This window comes from Melanerpes formicivorus, unplaced genomic scaffold (genome assembly GCF_026170545.1).
Source record: "Melanerpes formicivorus ecotype bairdi unplaced genomic scaffold, bMelFor1.0.p_v2 SCAF_6, whole genome shotgun sequence".
NCBI lineage: Eukaryota > Metazoa > Chordata > Aves > Piciformes > Picidae > Melanerpes > Melanerpes formicivorus.
In genome coordinates this window covers 6220626-6243040 of record NW_027142358.1, presented here as the reverse complement: position 1 = coordinate 6243040, position 22415 = coordinate 6220626, and the positions used below count along the sequence as shown (strand labels likewise).

The 22415-nt window shown below is 40.9% G+C and overlaps 1 protein-coding gene across 1 annotated transcript in view; it reads left to right on the top strand.

Annotated features, from left to right (window-relative positions):
- Positions 1–22415, top strand: part of SORCS3 (sortilin related VPS10 domain containing receptor 3) — a 317082-nt gene that overhangs the window by 223782 nt on the left and 70885 nt on the right. Inside the window, exons 7-10 of the mRNA XM_068139414.1 lie at positions 5607–5725; positions 16985–17074; positions 19799–19978; positions 21883–22029. Of these exons, the coding sequence (XP_067995515.1) occupies positions 5607–5725; positions 16985–17074; positions 19799–19978; positions 21883–22029 (536 nt within the window). The remainder of the gene's footprint in view (positions 1–5606; positions 5726–16984; positions 17075–19798; positions 19979–21882; positions 22030–22415) is intronic.

Genomic DNA, 22415 nt, shown 5'->3' with positions numbered 1-22415 from the left:
CTCTTCTCTTCTCTTCTCTTCTCTTCTCTTCTCTTCTCTTCTCTTCTCTTCTCTTCTCTTCTCTTCTCTTCTCTTCTCTTCTCTTCTCTTCTCTTCTCTTCTCTTCTCTTCTCTTCTCTTCTCTTTCTCTTCTCTTTTTCTTCTCAAGAACCTATCTAATACCAATTCAGACACTGGAGACTAAAATACTCTCTGTGGCTAGGAACAGATGGCAGGACCTGCTTGAGTCTCATTTATCCATAAATGAGTCAGGGCTATCAATAAGCTCATGGAGCTGGGAGGTGAAAGTTCTATTCACAGCCCCTGTATGTCTTCCAAGACATGTTGCCCTGTGGTTTTGCCTGTCCAGCCATTAGGGATAGTAAGGTCTCTGAAAAAAACCCACCTGCCTCCTTGTCTGGTCTCTCTCTCTGGTCTCCTTGAATATTTGCAAGATACTGCTAATTCTTATGCCAAGCTGATCTCAAGCTTTTCCTGTCTTTTGTAGCAGATGAAGTTTTCACTTTATTTTTTTTTTTTTGACATCTTGGCAGAGCTGTTGTAGCAGAATAATCATCTAGGCTTGCATTATTAAATTATAAAAACGTGTAGGGGCCTTGGGCATTGTACCTTCTGCCCGGGTGTAATAGGCAGCAGCAAACGCAGGGTTGGATGCAAGGGAATTATTACAAATACACTGACACAAGCACTCACCAGCACTCCTGGGAAAGATACATTAAACTTTCTGATGTTCAGTGAGATAATCTTCTCCTCACTCACAGATGCAATAAACTGTATTTTAATTATAGGGAAAAGAGGTGGGGGGAAACCTAACAAGAAAGAACAGGGTAACTAATTCCTGGGGAATAATTTACAGGCCTGTCTATATTTCTATATCCCTTTTTCCTGTGGGGGAAGGCTTGTCAAGGCTAGCTATATTTTTTCCTATATCCCATGGTAACCTTCGCTGTCAGTTTATGATTTTAAGTCTTGCCTGACACCAGAATTGAACTTAAATGGAGCCAAGCTGCCAATGGAACTTATTTCCATTAGTTGCCCTTCTCTCTGTTAATCATGCTGGACCACCCATGGCTGTTTTTAGCTGCCTTGTTAATGATGCCAGAAAGGAGCAGGTTCTGCTGTCTTGTGTCTCCATAAATCATAGAATCATTTTGGTTGGAAAAAACCTTTATGATCATTGAGTCCAACCTTTATCTAACTACCAAGTCTGGTCCTAAACCATGTCCCTTAGCACCAAACCTATGTGTATTTTAATTCTGGGAATGGGGATTATATCACTCCCTTGGGGAGCCTTATTCTAGTGTTTGAAAACCCTTTCAGTGAAGAAGTTTCTTCTAATGTCCAGTCTAAGCCTCCCCTGGTGTAACTTGAGGCCATTTCCTCTTGTCCTAAGTCACAGTAACATTCACATTGTCTGCCCTTTGCAGCCTTCAGCATAGTGACAGCTTTGACTGTTTCAGTGTCACTCATCAGCAACCCACATATTTAGGTGTTGTCCACCAGACAGAGCCTCTTGTTCTTCTGCTTTCTGATGTGGCTCTCATGACTGATGGGCAAAGAAGAAACTTAGTATCTTGTCTTACTTCACAAGCTTATCACCAAAAATTTCAAGAAGTTGTTTCAGTTTTATCAGTTCTAAAAAAGGTTTAAAATACACCATGTAAATTAGCAATGGGGAGGTGTTTTGAGCTCCTCAACTGGTAAATGATTGTACATCTGAGAGCTCCATTCCCTAATCTTAAGTGAGAGAATTGGTGGGAAGGATTTGTGCCTCCAGGCTGCTTGATGTCCGTATTGCCTCATTCACAGATGGGCTGAGAAAGTAACTGGATATTGGCTTATTAGCAAGAGAAGTTTTTTGAGGCTAAGAAATAGGGAGTTATTTTGCAGTGGAACATAAGGGAAAAAAAAAAAAAAAAGCCAACAATAAGCCAAACCAAACAAAAAAAAAACAAAACCCCAAAACCCACTACCACCTCCCACCTTATAATAGAATAGAATACAATAGAGTAGACCGGGTCAGAAAAGACCTTTGAGATAATCAAGTCCAACCTATCGTCACACACTATCTAATCAACTAAACCATAGCACCAATTGCCCATCCAGTCTCTTCCTAACACATCCAGTGATGGTGACTCCACCACCTTCCCCCAAGCCAAACCAAAACACCCGAACCCTCTAGTTCTGCTGTTGGAATGGAATGGAATGGAATGGAATGGAATAGAATAGAATAGAATAGAATAGAATAGAATAGAATAGAATAGAATAGAATAGACCACGTCAGAAAAGACCTTTGAGGTCATCGAGTCCAATCTATCACCCAACACCATCTACTCAACTAAACCATGTCACCAAGTGCCCCATCCAGTCTCTTCCTAAACACCTCCAGTGATGGTGACTCCACCACCTCCCTGGGCAGCACATTCCAATGGCAAATCACTCTTTCTGTGAAGAACTTCTTCCTAACATCCAGCCTAAACCACCCATGGCGCAGGAGTGACTGGTAATCAAGGCTTTAAAGGCATAGCTTGGGCACATGCTGCCTGCCCCTCTGTCACCTGTCCTTTTTCCTTGTGTCAGTGCCAAACAGGGCTGAAAAATTAATGCCTTTCAGACAAGAGGGAGATAACAGCTTGGAAGTTAGGATGTTCCTTTTCCTCCTAATTGTCTTTTTTTTGTTGATAAGTTCTGTACTTTTGTATACAGGAGAATGTATTCTGTGAATGGGACCATAGCTCATGAAGGAATGATACCCTTCAAAAAAGCTTCATCAAGGACTTGGGGTTGTTTCTTGCTTCCAGTTGCACATGAATGTGAACAGGGGGTTGTCACATTTTAACCTGACTTTTTTTAGCATACTTTAAAGGGAATTATTTTTCATTTTCTGTAGTGCAGCAACAGAATAGCAACACCTGAGCTTATTCTGTTGTCCATAGTCCAACAAGTTTGAAGATAGATTTTCTGTGTCTTTTTTTAGTTTTTAATAGGCAGTTTGTTGTAAAATATATAAAAAGAAATAAAGAGGAGATAAAATGGAACAAGGGTGGTGAGCCACCCACCTTCCCCACCACCAGCTTCCTGTGAATATTAATGAGGTGCCATGCTTTGAGTATATTTGATTGCTGGTGTAACACACTCAAAATGACACATTTCCCACTAGGCAGGAAGCTAGTTGTCATGTCAACTACTTGTGATTTATTTGCATTTATTTGTGACAGGTTTTTATTCCTCTTCCCATTCTGTCACTCAGCAGCAGCAAATTATACCCTTTCTGGAGGGATAAGAATATCCAGGCAACTGTGTGGGAAAACATACCAGAGGGAACAAGCTTCTAAAAATATGGCTCCTGACCTCTCCTCCTTGTTCTGCCTAATTTTAGTGCTACCTCAAAGAAGTTGTCAAGGCTGATGAGCTCTTTGGGTAGTATGGCAGTACGTAAGACCCTCTTACTTTCTTGCAAGTTGCTTTTATCCATTGAAAAGATGCCTTAGATTCCACACTGGGGAGGTAGATATCAGCTTTGGAGCAAGTCCATGTGTGCCAGCTGATCAAGAACCTTAATTTGCCCCATCTGAGAGTATGACCTTTCTACTGTTGCTCATATTTTGTACTGGAAGAAAGCAGAACTCCAATAGTCCAGTTACTTGGCACTGTCTCTAGATCAGGTATTTTTCATCATACACTTTAATTATCTCCAGATACTCTGAGCTGGCACCAGCAACAATTTCTGCTGCTTTAGCATCAACAATGGGACTGTTGTCATTACTGCACCAGATCTGTGCAACTCCTCTGAATCAGCCATGTAGCCCTTATTAACCTGGAATGCCCAGTGCATCACACCAGAACCAGGTCTGCAGCCTTTAAACATGCACCTTCAGCCATGCAAGTGGACACTTTTATTAGATTAAAGCTGGGTTGTAATCGTGACGTTTTAAAGACAATGTCTGATTAGAAAATTATTAGTGTCAGCAATGATTCTCACTTGCATTCTTAAGAGTCCATTGGTAGGATGAGGCTATGGAAGGGGAAACTGACAGTGTGTGGATCAGGTCTTTGAATCTGGGAAGGAGTTAGCTGATTATCAAAGAATTTCAGTTGTGCCATGCAGTGCTTTCCATGAACCTTATTTTGCTGTCCCTGGAAAGACACAGGCTAAGGACAATAACAGGCTTCACGGGATGGAGAATCCTGTAAGCAGCCTCCCTAGGCTAGTTACTCTTTTAAAACTTCCCTTTTGTGCTACATTTAACAGGATCCTTGTTAAGAGGCACAGATGTGACCTAAAATCATTGCAACAGGCTCACCCCAGCCCTTTTAAACTCAGTTTTCTTTATTGATGGTCTATTCTCAACCTTTGTAGAAAAGTGAAGGGAAGAGCAAATCTAAGAAGCCAGTGGAAGTGCCACAGTGTAAAAGATGCAACCTTTTATCACTGCAGCTGTCACTTTAACTGTATTTTCATTTTTTCCCCTAATTTGCAGTTTTCAGAGGAGCAGTTGAAAGGCAGTGATGGCATATTTAGATTACATATATCCAGAGACACAGTGCCTTGATTGTTTTGTTTCATGTGATCCTTTATTAGCCCAAGTGAAACAACGCTTAGTCCTAACCCTATAACCCCTGCCAACTTGCTGGAGGTGAGCACATCTATTCCTGCCACTTTGAGCAACTTTCTTTTTGTCTGCCTTTGCCTTCTGTCTTCTTCATATACTTCTCCCAGTCCCTTTCCTTCTCTCAAGCATTGCCAATGACTGACAAGGTGTCCCATTAGTCTTCTCATCTTCTCTCTAGACAGAAGCATTTGATGCCTCTTGCAGTGCATATGACTACTTTTGGGACTCCTCAGCCCATCATGCTATTTCATGTCCATGGTATTTTCATACTTAGTCTGTATTGATTATAAATAGTTAATTTGGGGAGATACTTGTCATTTTCACAGCAAAATAAGTTAAGCTTAATAATGCAGCTCTGGGCTTCCCCCTTGTCCTCCTTCTGTATTACTACCACAATTAAAAACACCCACCAAGAATAGGTAGAATGAAGATATGGGTAGAATGAAGATATAATTCCCAGCAGAGTAGTGGAATCAATAATGTTACATGGGTGGCTTTTGAAATCTTAATCTTTTACTCCATATGATCTCATAATCAGTTTTCTGACGCATTTACAATTTGTACCTCCAGTTTATGGTTTGAACTCCTAAAGGATGCTTGCACAATGGAGAAGGGAATGGTGGGTGTGGAAGAGCAATGAGTTCCTGACTCCAGAGAGTAGGTGGATTTAAAAGCAGGAGGCAGATCATGCAGCGCTGTCTATGTAGTTGGAGATGAGGTTAGGATTTCCCTTTCTTTTGAGCTGCTGATGACATTTGGAATGTGCTGCCCAGGGGAGGTGGTGGAGTCACCAACCCTGGATGTGTTTAAAGGTGGTTTGGGTGTGGTGCTTGGGGATATGGTTTAGGGGTGACCCTTGTAGAGTAGGGTTCTCGGTTGGACTTGGTGATCCTGAGGGTCTTTTCCAACCTGAATGTCTCTGTGTTTCTGTGATTTGCAGACAACAGGCTCCTTCCTGTGTGGTTCTCATGTGTACATATTCTCCCATTACAGACACTCACTATCTGACCTGTCGGATCCAGGAGTGCTCGGAGACCAAAAGGAGTAGGCCATTTTCGCGATCCATTGACATCAGCTCCCTTGTTGTTCAGGATGAATACATCTTCATCCAGGTATGTTGGCTTGATACAAATATGATAGGAATTCTGCTTGCATGCTATTTTTTTCTAGGCAAGTGAGGAGGCATACTCTTAGGACAAGTGTATAGGACTACAAGTCATAAGAGCTGGGAGTCCACACCTGCCTATTATAGATTAGCTATACAGTCTGGACAAAACAGCTGATCTCTCTTCTCATTGCTTGCCTCATGGTGAATCTGATATATTTTGGAAGTTCATTCATCAATAATCATAATCATCCATGGATTTCAGAGAAGCTCTAACTTGGTATTGTTATGGCTGCTTGGAAAGTACAAAGATGCTAGGAATGAAACGGAGAGAACAGAGAAGAACAAAAAGAAAGGTGTGATTGTTGTAACAAATGGAAGTATTTGTGCTAATGTGACAAGTAATGGTAGAGGTGCAAACAAAGATTTGTGCTAGGAGGTAAAATAGCAGAGGAATTGGTAAAATATTATAGGGCAACTTCAGAGTGGAAGATGTCTGTAAATTTGTCAGCTGGGTAAGGATGATTTTGGAGATGAGGAGAAAGTGACAGAAGTTGAATGAGACACTACTTGGTTTTGAGATTTTCTGGGAATAAAGGGGCTGGATGGAACAAGGCTCTCTCTCTCTCCATTTCGTACTTGTGGAAGTGTGAGATTGAATAGTACGGTATGGAAGAACAGCTCCTGAAGCTGTGCTGTTTGGGTGGATACTGAGAGCCAGGCTGCAGTGATTCCAGGTTGTAGGAAGCTCAGGAGACTCAGATTACAGACATGATGATGTGAACTGCTTGTCACCAATGCTGAAAAGGGGGAGTGAGATGAGATGGATCTTGGATCCAGGAAGTACAGAAAAGCCATATGCTTCCCTTTTTGAGTAAGACTGGGTTATGTGTAGCTTCTATTTCACTTTCCTAGGTAGGGGGGCAACATTTTTCTTAAATATATCCAAATCCTAAGAAAGTTCTGTTCTGTTTATTGTGACATTTTCTTAGAAATGGGAGTATAAGTGGTAATGGCTGATAATTAAGTGCTGAGATTAAGTGGAGGACTGGATGCCTATGACCTGGTAAGACTGCAGTATGGAAACTACATGCACTTGAGTATCATTGGCAGACTCCTCCTGTGAGGAGGGAAGTGCGCTGCTCTGCAGATGACCAATTGCTATGGTCACATAGCACAGTTCCCCATGAAACCTAGTCTACTAGCACTTCCTTTGGCATCATGGGGAGACCTGCTGCTACAAAACACAGGGAACATAGCTTTTGCAACTCTGTAAGTCACAATTTGACTGCAGGCAATGGCTTTCCATGTGATAAATGCTCTGCCTTCCAAGCAGTAGAGAGACTCTTAATCTGGCAGTTTGTCTGTGGCTGAGGGTAGTGTGGAACATGCAATTCTTTTAGGACCTTGCAGACATTTCTCATTCCACAGCTCCCACCTGTGTTAAACCAAGGCTGCTGTGTTTAGAACCTTGGGGTCACAGTGAGGACATTCGTCATGTGTACACATTCCTCTGTCTCAAATTAGCAGTGAGCAGCTAAAGCTAATAGATAATAATTGACTGCTTCAGGTTAAAGAAAAGTGTGTGCAAGTGTGTGTGGGTATACAAAGACATGCATGCTACAATACTACAAATGCCTTGACTATGCTTAGCAGTGTTTTATTACAGTTTAATGGATGTTTGCTCACACTTTAAAAAGCAACCATTGAATAAACACACTGAACATTGTTACTGTTTTAGGCAGGAGGCGCTGCCTGTCACAAGTTGTCTGTTACTTTCCCTCTCTTCCTTTTTCTTTTTTTCTTGGGTTTTTTTTTTTTTTTTTGGTATCACACTTGCAAGATTTCTGACTATCCAGCAGCTTGCCATAAGTGGCTGCAGAAGCTGGGCATGGCTTGAGTCCATGTAGTACTCGAGTAACACACAGACACTTCAGATTCACAGCACACACTGTGAGCTGAAGGTGTGTTAAATCCACCATGTCCAGCATATGGTTGATGGGCTATGCAGAGTTTGCTCAGTACATATGTAGGAGTGCTGATATGTCCTGGATGTATTAGTTTCACAGGCCATGTGATGTAGCTGCCTATTATGGGATATGTCAGATTGGCTGTGTGTGCAGTGTCTCATGCATATCATTCTGTCTGGATTATCTTGGACAGAAATACAGGAGCCAGCTCTTTTGAATTTCAAATATTAGACAGAGATGAATAAATAAATATCAAATTAAATTTTGAGAACCTGGAGAGGTTTAATAGCTGCACAAAGGCTGGCTGCATGAGTTTGGATCTGTCTGTGCTGGAACAAATCAGAAATAGTGTCTTGGGATAGAGAAAGGAATTAATTTCTTTTAACTTTTGTCATGAACAAAGTAGGTTCTTGGTCTAAATCAGTAACCTGTGTTCTTCTAAAGTGAATTGAGAGATCAAAACCCTCAGGGGCAATACCTGTTGTACCTATTGCAGGATGGGAGGGTCTCTCTGAATATGCCTTTCTTGTTAATACTAGAAGGAAGCTAAATATAGCTTAGAGAAGATCCCTAAGTTTTTGACACCTAAAATTAGGGGAGAAGAATCCCAGCTATTGATGTCAGTGGTTTAGATTATCTGCATGCAGTTATTTACTAGTGAACATCCATTCTAATCAAGTTGATGAACAGACCTGTGCTGTAAGATTCTTGGGAAGCATTAAGCTGGGTAACTGCGCACTCGAAGCAAATGTGGTACTGTGATGCATAATGGATAGGGAAAGAAGGCGGCAGAACATGTTATAGTGCCATTATAAATCAATGATTCCTTATCATGTGCAACGGTGTTGTGCAGCACTTCTGAAAAGATCTTGCAGAATTGCAAAGAAAGAAAATGAGAATGATCCTGTGCTTGAAAAAAAAGAGAAGAGAGTCTGAAAAGACTGGGACTGGTTACCAGGCAAAGGAAATAAATAACATAGCACATGATGAAAAATGGAAGAGGTAATGAAGAAGGAAGGAAGAAATAGCTACTGAGAGAGAGTAGGAAGAAGTCCTATGAATAAAACACTAGGCGGTCATTCTGAATTTATTGACTTTCTATTTGATTGATCAATAGTTATTTAAGGATGCCCAGCACATCACTGAGATTGGATAAATTGCATAAATTGATACATCAAGAGAAAATCCTGTCCTCTGGTTTGTGTTTAGGTTTTCATTCAGTTCTCAGGATTGCTCTGATGCAGCCAGGAGCCAGTATTGCCATCATCTTTTATGGTCAATTCTTGTAATTCATGTGGTTTGCAGAGCAGGTCATTTATTTGTGGGAGAACCTTGGAATATGTCTGAATTTGTGTGCTGTGCCAAGAAGGAGCTACTTTGATGACCATTAAGGTCATCACACAGCTGTGCAGTAGTGGAGCCCATACTTTCTCTACAGCTGTAATGTGCCATTCCCTACAGTTCTTGACACCTTTCCTTTTTGGTGCCTTTGAGTATTGGCTACTGAGAGGGTATCACTTTCCAAATTTAGGCAACAACCTGCAACTGCCTATAAGATTACCTAACTGCTGCAATACTCTCATGTGCAAAGCCCACATTATAAATCCTGGTGGCCAGGGACTGTCTTTTGTTTTATGTATGAATGTAGTGTACTTATATTTTGGAGAATTCCTATGAATCATGGTGGAGTTCTGGGGAAAGTGTTTTTCAAGCATGCCTCGTATCAGGTTTTCTAATGGAATTGCTCCAATTGCTCCAGAGTTCACAAGGCTTTAATGAAAATGGGGATTATATCCCAGGAAATTCTGTTTAGAGTGGGAAAGCATTGTTTGGAGAAAAAAATTGGTATTTTCTATAAATAAACAAATTACATCAGTGTTACTTAACTCTTTAAAGCCTAAAGAAAAGAGCAGAAATGATCAACTGATGAAGACTTTCCTCTGAAAGTACAAGAAAGCATGAGCAAATGCTGTCACTTATTGCAGAGAGTGAGAAGGATCTGGGCCAAAAAACTCACTAGAGTGCTGCTTATTTACAGTGGTCTAAGAGGTCCTGAGAGTGTATGAACATGGCAATCAGCTTTGAGGGTGTTTTCTGCAGAAGGCAATCTTTTTGAAGACAAGTCTACAGCTGCCCATAGGGAGCTAATTATTGCTGAGCTGAAGTAGTTACTCCCAGTCACCTATAGGTTATGTCTAAACTGTCCCAGGTGCAACAGCTCAGTTGTTCTGCTGGGTGGCTGGAACCCTGTGACAGATGAACCTGGCCACTAGTGAGGACTGATGACATTTCCAGTGGCACTGTTGCAGACCCATGCAAGGACTCTGTTTTCTCAGAGAACCCTAGCTATCAGGACAGGGGCAATAATAATTTGTGGCATAAGCACAGGTGGCAGTACTGCTGTTACAGTGCTGGTGGCCTCAGCATGTGAGACAGAGCTTACAGGGAGAGGTAGTGGGTTTTATTTACATGAGATCAGAATTGATAGAGTTAGAAAGGGGACAAATAAGCTTTGGGTGTACTCATGAGATCCTAAGGAACTTGAGAAAGGATTTTGTTCCTGAAAGTTGTCTCATCTTTTCTTTTTTCTTTTTTTTTTTTTTTTTTTTTGTGTAAACCTTTCAGTTTGTGGCTTTCCTCCCAGAGGTCATAACAGTCTAGTTCAGCACCCAGTTAACACTGTCCCCATTCCTCTCTTAAACTTCTGTCTCTGTCAGCACTTGCAGACCCTCAGAGTAACTGGCCTTTTTGATTTGAACTGGCTGTAAGTCAGTGCAGGGGTGTCTGGATGAGAGATCAATACCCATTCTAATTGGTTTTTGTGTCTTTTATTTTCCTCTGGAATAGTGTAGATTCTGCTGTATCACAACAGAGTGCAGCTGAAGCCAATCTGAAATGTAGCCCAGAGTTTCAGCACTTTCCACAGCGGTGACAAAGCTGCTGAACATGGAAGACTCCTCTGAGATTTAGAAATTGATACTTGGTTTGAATTTGGGGGTGATGCTTCTTGTTTCTAGCAGGCCAGAGAAATGTCTTTGTAGATGAATGCTCTCAGATCTGCCTTTGGCTGGTGGTCTTACGTCATAAGGATAAGGAACAACATCTGCAAGCTCTGATTGAGAAGGGCTGGCTGTTTGCTTCAGACCCTGCTCCATTTCCACTTTAAATGGGAAGTTTTCTGCACCATTAACCAGACAGGCATGGTGAAAGGCAGTACATTATAACCTTCCAATGCCTTTAAAGAGTGGGAGGTGGATGCCCCTTCCTTTTTCTATTCCCATGGCATAATTTATCAAGGTGTCTAACTGCAGGCTGATATTCCTCTCCTACCATCCTGCCATTTCTCCTTTTGGGAAGCCTTCTTGGCAGCTTTCTATGCTGTTTCACTTGTGATTCAGTCTCCTGGGAACGTCTCTCTCCTGACTTCAGATTCTTTCAGTTCAGGTTGTCCTGGCACATATGATGGTCCCACATCCAAAAAGCTAAGCTGCTCTGGTAGTTGCCCTTTTTTTTTTTTTGAGGTTGATGTGATGAAGGAGGAAAGAAGTGTGAGGAGAGCTGGGAAGAGAGAGTGAGTCTTGGCCATGGTCTTGTAATCCTCCTGAATGCAATGGGGTCGATGGCATTGCTGTTTAGGAGCAGGGGGTGGTGGTTATTTGCAGCTTGCACTTGCAGCGTGGTGGGAGCAGCTGCAGTTGCAGGCAGGAATTCCATGTGGAAAGTCAAAACACTGTTCTTTGATGTTCATCATATATCTGGCTCTTCTCCACTCTCTCAATCAATTTTGCACTTAGAAGACTTCTGCTTAATTCAGAGTTGCACAGTAGGGCAGAATCTCAGCCTGCTCACTAGCATGAGGAGCAAACTCATCTGCAGATGATGTTGTGTGGTGCAGCTAAGTGGGACTCTTGCAACACCCATCTGAATAATGCCTCTGGCCCAGAGGAGCAAACTCTTCTGCCAAAAGCTGTTGGACCAATTCAGTCTTCTTTTGCACTAGACAGTCTCCTTAAAACACACACAGATGTCAGTATTCATCCACCATCATTGGTAGCTTCTCATAGAACCTATGGATAATGTTGTCTTTTTGGGTGCCTGGAGTATTATCAGACTGTGTCCAAAAATTTCAGCTGAAGTTGTTTGATGGAAAATGTTTTTTTGCAGGAAATTCCTTTGGGGTGTTTGTTTTGTTTTGTTTGTTTGGGGGGGTTTCTAGGGGATTTTTTTGTTGTTGTTGTTGTGAGTTTTTGTTGGTTTATTTATTTATTTATTTTTAAATGTCTGAATCAAATTCTGGTTTTATCAAAGGGAATATGTTTATCAGAACATATTTTTCAGACTCAGTGAAAAAAAAAAAAAGGATCATTTATTAGCTTAGAATTGGAGTAGGGGAACATTTCCCTTTATGGTTTTATAGAGGACAATAAAAGGTTCCTAATTCTATAAGGTAAATATGTCTAAGCTTAGCTCAGAGAAGTTTATTACTTTTATTACTACTGCTGGTTGCAACTGTGGTTGTTTAGGAAAACCTGGAAGTGCTTATGTTTTGTAGGGCATAAGTGTGTGTTTCAAGTTTATTGGGTATTTAAGGCTCGGATGAAGAAGAATATTTGCTGAAGTCAGTTAGCAGGTGAGTAGACTTCAGCCAGCAGCCGCAGCTGAGATTATGCCACTTCATGCAGATTCTTCACTGCAGTTCTCAAGCTGTCAGCTTAATACTTTATAAATAGTCAATTTCTTTTGGAATAACAAAACAAAATGTGAAACTTCTCAGCAGTGAAACAACCTAGGAAGGGAGAAATTAAACTTTGATTTCCCAGTCTAGAGCCTTCTTTATTTTTTTTTTTTAAGATGCTAAATACACTGTGTTCAAATATAAATTTCTTTCCTCTGTTTTTTAACTAGGAGCCAAAGGTCTTAATAGAAATCAATTCATGCAATTTATTTTTAACTTCACCCTGCTTAGCTACGATTGATTTTTATCTTTGCAATCGATGCTAGATAAAAAGACTTGATGGGACAATGGAGCACTTTCCAACTTGTAGGGTTTGGACTTGGAGTCTTTTATTGAAGAAATCATTAAAAGCTTATTATGAAACTAATAGGATGAAGATGTTTAAATGATGAACATGATTACACCTGTTTTACTGGTGAATAATGCCTGGCGACAGCTGATCTTCTCTTGTTCCTCTTTAAAATGCTGAATGATATTTCAGTGGCAGAAATTAATCCATAGAGATGAAAGGAAGTGCATCCAAAGTGCTAGTTAAAAGCTTTTACAGTAAGAGAGGCAGTAAATAGGTAGTGACTTTCCTTTTCACTGCTGGGTGCTTTTCATCCATTCCTAGCACTTTTTAATCTTTGTTGTGCCAAATATCAGATCTGGAACTTGAACCATAATATATGTTGATAAAAAAAAATGAACATTTTCCTTCACTTATTTGTCTGCATTTATTGCATTTCTAGAACCTTTTGTGCTTGTCATGGTTTTAGTTGGATCTGTTGATAAGTATTCGATACCATGCTGACATCATGCTAGCTTTAAAATGAAAGTGCTGGCCATAGCTAAGAATCGTGGGGCTTGAAGTTCAGATTGTTCACAAATCACAGGTCTCAGCATCAGCAAGTCAGGAGGATGAGAATGAAGCATGGTACCCTTTGAGTATCTTTACATCCTGGAACTTAATAATTCCTTATGCTTGCTTTCCAAACTCTTTTAGATGACCTGTGGATTTTTTTGGTAAGATGAATATCTCTCAAACAACAACAAAAATGAGTGAAAAAAAAAGTTGCTTTTAAAGAACTGCATTCAATCCTTACTATGAGAAATGACTTAGTGTGTTTTTAGACATGCCACAGAAATTATAGAGATGATTAGGTTGCATGATAAATTTTCTATAATTCTCTGCAGCCTTGTGAACATATTTGATGTCCTCTATATTTGATGTTGTCTGTCCAGTTGCAGGTCAGGAGGGGAGGTGAGCCAGCACACTGAAAATTTCAGGGCTTTTAAAGAGGAAATTCTCAGAGAGAAAGACAGAAGACTGAGAGTGGATCTTATGAATGCTTATAAATATGTAATGGGTGGATGTCAAGAGAATGGGGTGATGGGATAAGCAAAAGGACAAGGGGCAATGGGCACAAAATAGAGCACAGGAAGTTCCACTGAAACATAAGGAAAAACTTCATTCCTTTGGGGGTGATAGAGCACTGAAACAGGCTGCCCAGAGGGGTTGTGGAGTCTCCTTGTCTGGAGACTTTAAAAACTCCTGGACACCTTCCTATGAAGCCTGAGCTAGGCAAGCTTGCTTTAGCAGAAGGGTTGGACTAGGTGAACCCCATGGGTTCCTCCCAACCCCTGCCATTCTGTGATTCTGTTCTTAAGTGCCAGCTGTTGTAAATGAGCACAGACTTCGGTCTGTAAACAAACTGTGGAAGTATTGAATAAAAGTAGTAGATCATGAGTGGAGGGAGGAAGAAAGAACAAAGGTTAGGAAAGACAGATGTGTTTAATGACAAACACATTTGTCCAAAGGAATCATTTCCACTGGCTAGAAGCCCAATTAAACACATAAAGTAGGAAGCCAGCAAAACAGATTAACGAACCAGTCATTAGCAAAGGAGGAAAAAGACAAGCCCAGCTAATTCTGTACTGAGCATGACAGATGAGCTCACAGCAAATAATTGGGTGACATTCATCAAATGTGAACTAAAAGGAGGCATTAGAGGGCAACACACTATCATAATCTCTGGGATTTACAGTGTTGAAAAGCTTGCTCATAGGAAAAGGAAAAGTTCATCAAAATAAATTAAGTTGGGCCTTCCAAAATTCATTCTCTACCACAGTGCTTGCCAAAACTTTATTGAAGGCTTGATCATTTTTTGGAACTGTTATAGCCAAAAATGTAAATCATGCAAAGATGAGGTCCTGGCAGGGAAAACCTTCATGCAATTCCTGCCAACAGGATTGTGGGTGGCTTCATATTAACTGGCTCAGAAAGACCACAGACCACAAAGACTTGTATTTCTAAACCTTTTTCAATGTAACCTCGTCCTGACTGAAATAGAGTTCAGCTAATACATAGTGAACCTGAACAGTGTTTAAATCCTACCTTTCTGCCTTAACAAACAACAACAACAAAAAAAGAATCCAAACATAAAACCCTTCCAGGAACCAGTTTGCAGAGGCATAAGGCCAGAAAAAAAGGTATGTAAAATCTTTTCAGTGCGGCAGATGTGGAGTAGATCCTGTCTTGGCACAGAGGGAAAATTTGATCACCCCTTGATATTTCTGCCATTCTATGCTCACGTAATTAACTTGAGGATTGTTGGACTGTTCCCAGTTTTAATTAGACATCACAGCATTTACAAAGTATGCAAACATTCAGGTCTGCATCTTAAAGATGAGTTGAGGAGCACGGCTCAGCCCTTCAGAAATGGAGTCCTTCCCAAGTAGTCACTGAACACATTCAGTCTGGTATGGATTCTGTTACAAATAACAATATAGTGCTGAAGTCTCGAATGGAAGAGTTATCATTTGGGAATTTTGATCTTCTGCTAGAGGTCAGACATATCACCTCGAGGGGATATTTAAATATTTCCTGTGCTATTTAGGTAATATGAGCTAGAAGTGTGGGATCCTTTGGGCGATACTTGTACAGATGATAGATACAATTACTGCAAACATGAAATTTTGCCTTTAGCTGAACTGAGCATGAGTCAACTACATAGTCTGTTCTCTCCTCTGAAAACTTGATTTTGATGTGGTAGTATTAGATAGGAAAGATACCCTTCAGAAATAACACAGCCCTTTCACCATCCTCTCAGCTGGAGAGCAGGACCCTGAAATGCTACTGTACCAATCCACAGCGCATTTTATATGAAGTGGGAGTCAAGAGACTCCTCTCTCTGTCTCCTGCCACAGGCTTGTTTTGATACCAAAGGCAAATTACTTTAGATTTTTCATGTCCCCTTTACTTTATCTATATGTTGTTCTTGTAGAGTTTGGTGGCTGTGATATGTGTCACTGTTCTGCCACACTGTTCTGTGTGCTATTATGGTACTTGTTTTGTTATTTTTTCCTTTTGGGAGCGCCAGATGCAGCTATGATAACATTGCAAATTTAAATGGGAAACAGGCAGAAGGGGAAGACTTAGTGTAGAAGCATGTCCTATCTCTGAACCTTCATTTGTTTCCAGTTCTTCAAACTATCAACAGAAAAGCCTTATCTTGAGTTGATTAGATATCAAATTTCATGACCAGAAATATTTTGTCCTTAGAACAGCTTCTCTAGGGAAGAAAGCCACTATCTAGAGGTGATATCATTGCTGTGAGTATAACTGATGCTATAGCAATCATTCCATGTCAGTGTATTCTGAAATATCACTGTCAGATAAAAGGAAATATATCTAGAAGGGAATCTAGGATCTTTGTTAGCTTTATTGGAAGCTTAAGAAGCCAACAGATGACATTCCATATAATAGAGAAGTGCTATGTGTATTGTTTCATCTTAAAACCTGCAAGATTGCCAAAACAGCAGAGCATAGGAAACTCACCAACTTAAGTCTTGCTGTAGCAAGGCCTGAAATGGTGCCAGAAAGAACACCCACAGGAAGAGTGACTAGTGACAGGTTTAAAATCCCATATTGTACAAATTATCAAGGCTAGATCTCATCAGTTTGTGCCATTTATGTGTAGCCTTTACCAGTCCATTCAGTCCATAAAACCAGATTTGGGTGTCTATCAGTTACCCCCCCCCCCCCCCAATCCTCATTCAGAAACAGTGTTATTTCAGAGAAACCAGTTTTATAGTGACAAAGTGCATCTAAGAGCTTAGCTCCAGCTTTCCAAGAGCACATTCATTGCACTTACTGTTTGCATTAAGTGGTGCTATTGCTGTTAGTCACTGTAAAACATTGTTGGAAGACAACCCTGTCCCTAATGAACTTATACTGCAGACAGACCCGGCTGAGAAGCAGCAGAGAAAGAGGCATTACCACCTCCTGACAGGAGAGGAACAGAAATGCAAAGATTTTCCCTTTTTTCCCCCAAGATGTTAAAATCATTCTGGATTTGAAATGTGAGAGAAAACAAATGGAAAGTTCAGTTGCGCAGCTGAAAAATAACACTCCAGCCCCCTCAAGTGTGGGATTTCTTTGGAGTTATACAGATGTTTTGAGGGACAGCTGTGCAGTTTATAGAAAAGATATCTGAAACACAGGTTGTCAAACATCAAACTCTCTTAGAGGTGTCAGTCTTGGAAGGGTCACCACTCACTTTCTTTGATGTTTCCACAGGTGACAGCTGGTGGAAGAGCAAATTACTATGTGTCATACAGACGGGAGCCTTTTGCACAGATTAAATTGCCCAAATACTCTCTTCCTAAGGTGAGTGCACCATTTGTGAACACAGACATGTAATATCTTCAATAGCCAGTGATGAAGCAACTCAGTGGTGCTTCTTTCTAGAGACTTTCATTCATTATGCCACTTGAGTGATCTTCCTTAAACATGAATTTGGGATCTTTACCTGTCTCTGCCTTTGATTAGTGTGTTTCAGGAAGAGCAGTTTCTTTTCTTCCTCTGTAAAGAGCAAATGGAAATGAACAGAAAATAGAGGCCAAACCAACTTCTCCTTGACTGATGTTTTGTGATCACCCTTCTCCAGTTCTACTCAGATTTCTCTGTAAGCTTGGCCATGACATTGAGGGTCCTGAAGAAAAGTTAGGATGCTAAGCACTACTGCAGTCTCCATACTGAGGAACACAGGGTATAGCAGCTCCATTGTCTCCTTCCTATCACTGGACATTGCCAGGAAGTTGTGGAAGTGAAGGTGGCCCTCTAAAAGTTGTGCCTTGTCAATGATTTGAACACACTTCACTCTGTGAGGACTAAGATGGCCAAAGATTATCACTGACTGGCAAAGCTGGGAGAGAGGGAATTTAGTATTTCTCATACAACTGTGCCTGAACTTACCATCTTAGGCCTTATCTTTCTGCCAAATCAAATAGCTCAAAACTCATCAGGGAGAATATGGAATGACACTCAAATTCTGTAGTGTAGGCATTGCTTGGGATCATGTTAGAATGGAGGGGCCAACCCTTGAGGCGCTTTGTCTGGATACAATTTTCTGAGCAACCCTAATGGGCAGCAGAGACCACTGGTGCACTTTGGAGCCTCAAATATCTATTGAAGTTGCTGTCATGGAGGACTGATGAACAACAGTGGTGACCTTCCCCTTTCTTTCACAAGTGAAAACTTTGTTGTGATAGCTGTAAGATAGGTAGATTTGCCTTGCAGGATGGATCTACCCTACAAGTGTAGTTTCTTGTGTTTGTCATTCCTTGGTAGTGGTGTGGGATTCTGAAGGTCTGACCACACACCAATATTCAAAACCATATTTATACTCCCACCTTATGGATTAGCCTTGAAAGCTGCATCTCATGAAAAAAGCCCCAAGTGGATAGAGAGGATGATTGCCCTATGATTATCTTGCTTTATAAACATATGCTGACACAAATTTCTGGCTTATTATAAGACACACTTGTCCATGGTCCTGTTTTGGAATTGGTGCATAAAATCAGGGATACTTTTGTCATTTAAAAATCAGAAGTGATTTTAAGTTAGGTGTCATGGCAAAGTCTTCTAGCCCTGTGAAAGAGGCTTGTTTGTGCTGCCCTTAGTCACTAGCACATTTTGCTGTACAGTAATAACTATCCTGTCAGCTCTAGATTAATGAACTGTGCTGGAGTTGTACATATGTGAGGCAAGCAACAGGGTAATACAATATTTCCACTGCAACTGGTCAAAGCAGGGCAAAGTCATTGGGTGTTTTGCTTTGTTTTCACTCTGCTGAAATAGGCTGGGTATGTACTAATCTTTAATGAATTAGAGCTGTTGTGCAAGAACAAACTTCCTCATTTAGGCTTCCTTCACCCAGGGAAAGGGAAAATCTCCCACTGCTTGCACTCACTGGAACAGAATTAGGCCCACAAAGGGTTTTTTCTCCTCATCCCATGCTGACAGGCTATGTTATGTCTATTTGAAACAGCCCCATCTAATCAACCCCAACTTTGCATCTAGATGCCTCACACTGAAGATTAAGTTGCCTCCTAGGCAGGATGGGGTTATTGAGCTGATCCAGATATTCTTCACAAAAATCAGGTCACTCTGTCCTTTGAGAGACTTCTGGAATTATGGTTTCTGGATGCAGAAACAGCACAAAAAAATTAATCAAGGCCCCTTGGCACCCTAGGGAAATTTTAAATAGATATAAATAGATAGATGAAGCCCCACATAGCCACAGTGGTTTTGCTTCTAGCTGAACCCGTTAGTTCAACAGCAGTGGCAAGGATGAAGTGCAGCAATACTCATCACCACCCTGGCAATCATTTTCATGAACCTGCTTGAAAACAATACTGAGGAAATGCACTATCAAAGCTCTTTGATATTAAAACTAAATATGGAAACCCTTGCTGGACCCTTCTTGTCTTGGTCAGCAGCAGGGATTCATCATGAGTTAGTGGGTGGATTATTTGATAGTCTGTATGTCATGTAATAAGAAGTCTCAGACAAACTCTCAATAGAAAAAGTATGTTATTAAAAATCACTACCAGCATTAGTTCAAACTGATCCCAGTACCTCAGTTTCAAATAAAAGTGAACTCACCTGTTTTTTGAAACTGGCTCTTTACCAGTTGGAAGCACAAGACCATTAGTTCAGCACATAGTCTGTCACTGTTTTCAGCCTGGTGCTACACCATATTTAAAGACTATGAGGACTCCAGGCTCCAAAGCTGTGAATCTTCCATGAGTGATAAAACTGGCTTTCAAATTTCTAAATAAAAAATGAAAGTGGATGAAATTCCTTGAAGCCACCAAAAATGAAGACAGCAAAAAGCCTTTGCCCAGCTGATGATCATTAAAAAAATGAGATGCAGGAAAGTCACAATGGTGGTAATTTATTGGCTTGCTCTAACAGAAAATTGTTTAACATACCTATAATTCATGCTCCATCTCCATTCTTTCATAAGTCACTGTAATTACTACATGTCCCAAAGGGCAAAGAAATAGAGAGATCCTCAGTAATAGGCCTTTTGTCTTCTTTTAACAGGACATGCATATTATCAGCACAGATGAGAATCAGGTGTTTGCAGCTGTTCAAGAGTGGAACCAGAATGACACATACAACCTGTATATCTCAGACACCCGGGGAGTGTACTTCACCCTGGCCTTGGAAAATGTGAAAAGCAGTCGAGGTCTGGAGGGGAATATCATCATTGACCTTTATGAGGTATGTAGTAAAGGTCACCCTACAAAGAACAGCAACTGCTTGCTAGTTCAAGCAAGTGTAAATCTCCTGCCAACCTTCCAGGATCTGTGTTTGCTTTGGGGTCAGCCCAGAGGCATGTACTGGATTTGCTGCTGACCCAGCTCACATGGGAATAAATGCAGTGCATTCTGTTATCACTGTGACAACTACTTTCAGCTTAATGACTGGTTAGCTATGTGGCATTCCCAAAAGGGAAAACCATTATCCTTCTCAATGTGGATGTCTACAGAAGGACTCAAATACTGTTTTTCCCCTTGGACAGCTAGAGACACCTGCTCACACACAGGGTGTGGATTTCACCTGTGTGAGCACTGAGCAGTTTATGATTTATAAGCAAAAGTTTATAGATGCCAGTTTCCCAGAGGTAACAGCTTGATAACTTCTAGCCTGAATCATCTTACATTCTCATTCTTCTGCCAGGCCTTTCAGCCTTGGCCAACAGCAGTCCATTCAGAGCAATTGTTTCAGTTCCTGGTTTCTTGACGAGCATTCTGGTTTTGGTGTGTCATAGTTTGTTGAATCTTCTGATATGCCAAATTTCAGGGCTCAGTGATTTACCACCAACAAACAAATAACTTGTCATACTAAAAGTAATGGCTGCAAGATGACTTTTACTGTGACATACAGAAAGGTTTTTGCAGTTACTCATAGAAATTATTTATTTAAGCCAGAATAATGCCCATTTGATGACATTGTTGTGGTTGTTTTGTTTTGGTTTGTTTTTAATGAAAAATCCAGGTAATTAAAGGCAATGAGAGAAAACTCACAAATAACACAGAATCACTGAACTGTCAGGGATGGAAGGGGACCTCAAAGATCATCCAGTTCCAAGCCCCCTGCCATGGGCAGGGACACTTCACACTAGAGCAGGTTGCTCAGAGCGCCGTCCAGCCTGGCCTTAAAAACTCCCAGGGCTGGGGCTTCTAATACATAGATCAATATGAAGGAGAGGCTATATATTTTATTCCTACCTAGTTAAATATATTTGCCTGGTTCTGGAAGAAAAGAAAAAAAAAAAAAAAGATACCTTTCATACCTTTCTGTGTTGTGATGAACCAACTGAAATAAAAATGCATTCACTCCCATTCCTGGGCACACTCTGTATTCCCCAGCTGTTAGAGATCTTCACAGGCTCAGTCAAAGAGCAACATCATTCATAGGGCTTTAGAGTAGAAGGATTTGCATCCTGGCTGTTGTCAGAAAGCTGCAGATTTGCAGCAAAGTTCCTTCTTCCTGTCACACTTTCACAGCTGTGCAGCAGAGACCAGACTCAACATGAAATCTTCCTGGGGACATTTTGACAGGACCATATTCTGCTGGAATGATTTCTGCTGACAAAAATCAAAACATTTGGAACAACAATTTTGACAGAATTTGAGAATGGAAGGGAAAGTGAAGAAATTAAGTTTTCAAAACATCAGCGTTCCAGCATATTCAGGACTTCCATCTTTCATGTAAGATTAAAACCAAAGCAAAACAAAAAAGAAGACCAACATAAGAAGCCTTACACTGCTTCTGATGTGACCTGCTGCTTCCCATGTTGGGGCAACCTGAGGAGAGAGTGGGGCAGACCACAGCCTCAAGCTCAGAGCTCATGTGGCATGGTGCATTGTCACCAAGTGCTCAAAGAAATCCAAACATGGCCTATTTTCTCAGGATTTCCTCAGTGGGCATTCTTGGCATTTTATTACAGAGAGAAAAACTTCATGAGGCCTTTCAACTGTGCCATTCACAGTCTCCTAAGTCTGGATAGAGTTTACTATTGCTTTTCCAGAGACCTTCCGCTTCCGTGGGTGCTCACATGGGCTTTACTTTTGGCTGGTTCTTCCGATGTATTTTTTTTCATCTCTCTCCATTTTTCCTAGGTAGCAGGGATCAAAGGCATATTCCTGGCTAACAGGAAGGTAGATGATCAAATCAAGACTTTCATTACCTACAACAAGGGCAGAGACTGGCGTTTGCTGCAGGCACCAGACACCAATTTAAGAGGGGATCCTGTAGTTTGCCAGCTGGTGAGTGGCAGACCTTTTCCACAGCACAACTGAACCCTCTGAATGGCTTATTTTAGTCACTGGTTTAACAAAAGTCTTCCTGTGCTTTCTTTCCTCTTGACCTGCTGGGTGTTAATGAAGTTAAGTAGATTTCTCTTTCTGTAGCTTCATAATTTTTAAGGAAAATTTCTGACCATCTTTCTTGGACATTTTAGTGGAACTTAAGTCAGAATAAGAATGTTTTGGGGAAAAAAAGTCCTCTAGATCAGGTAATTGGTAAAAACAAGTGCAGATTTGCTTGCTTGTAATGCAGCACTTTTTTTTTCCTCCCCCTCTCAGCTACTTTTGTGATACTTATTCAGAAAATGATCATATGCTGCTATTTCTAACAGTGTTAAGAACAGAGG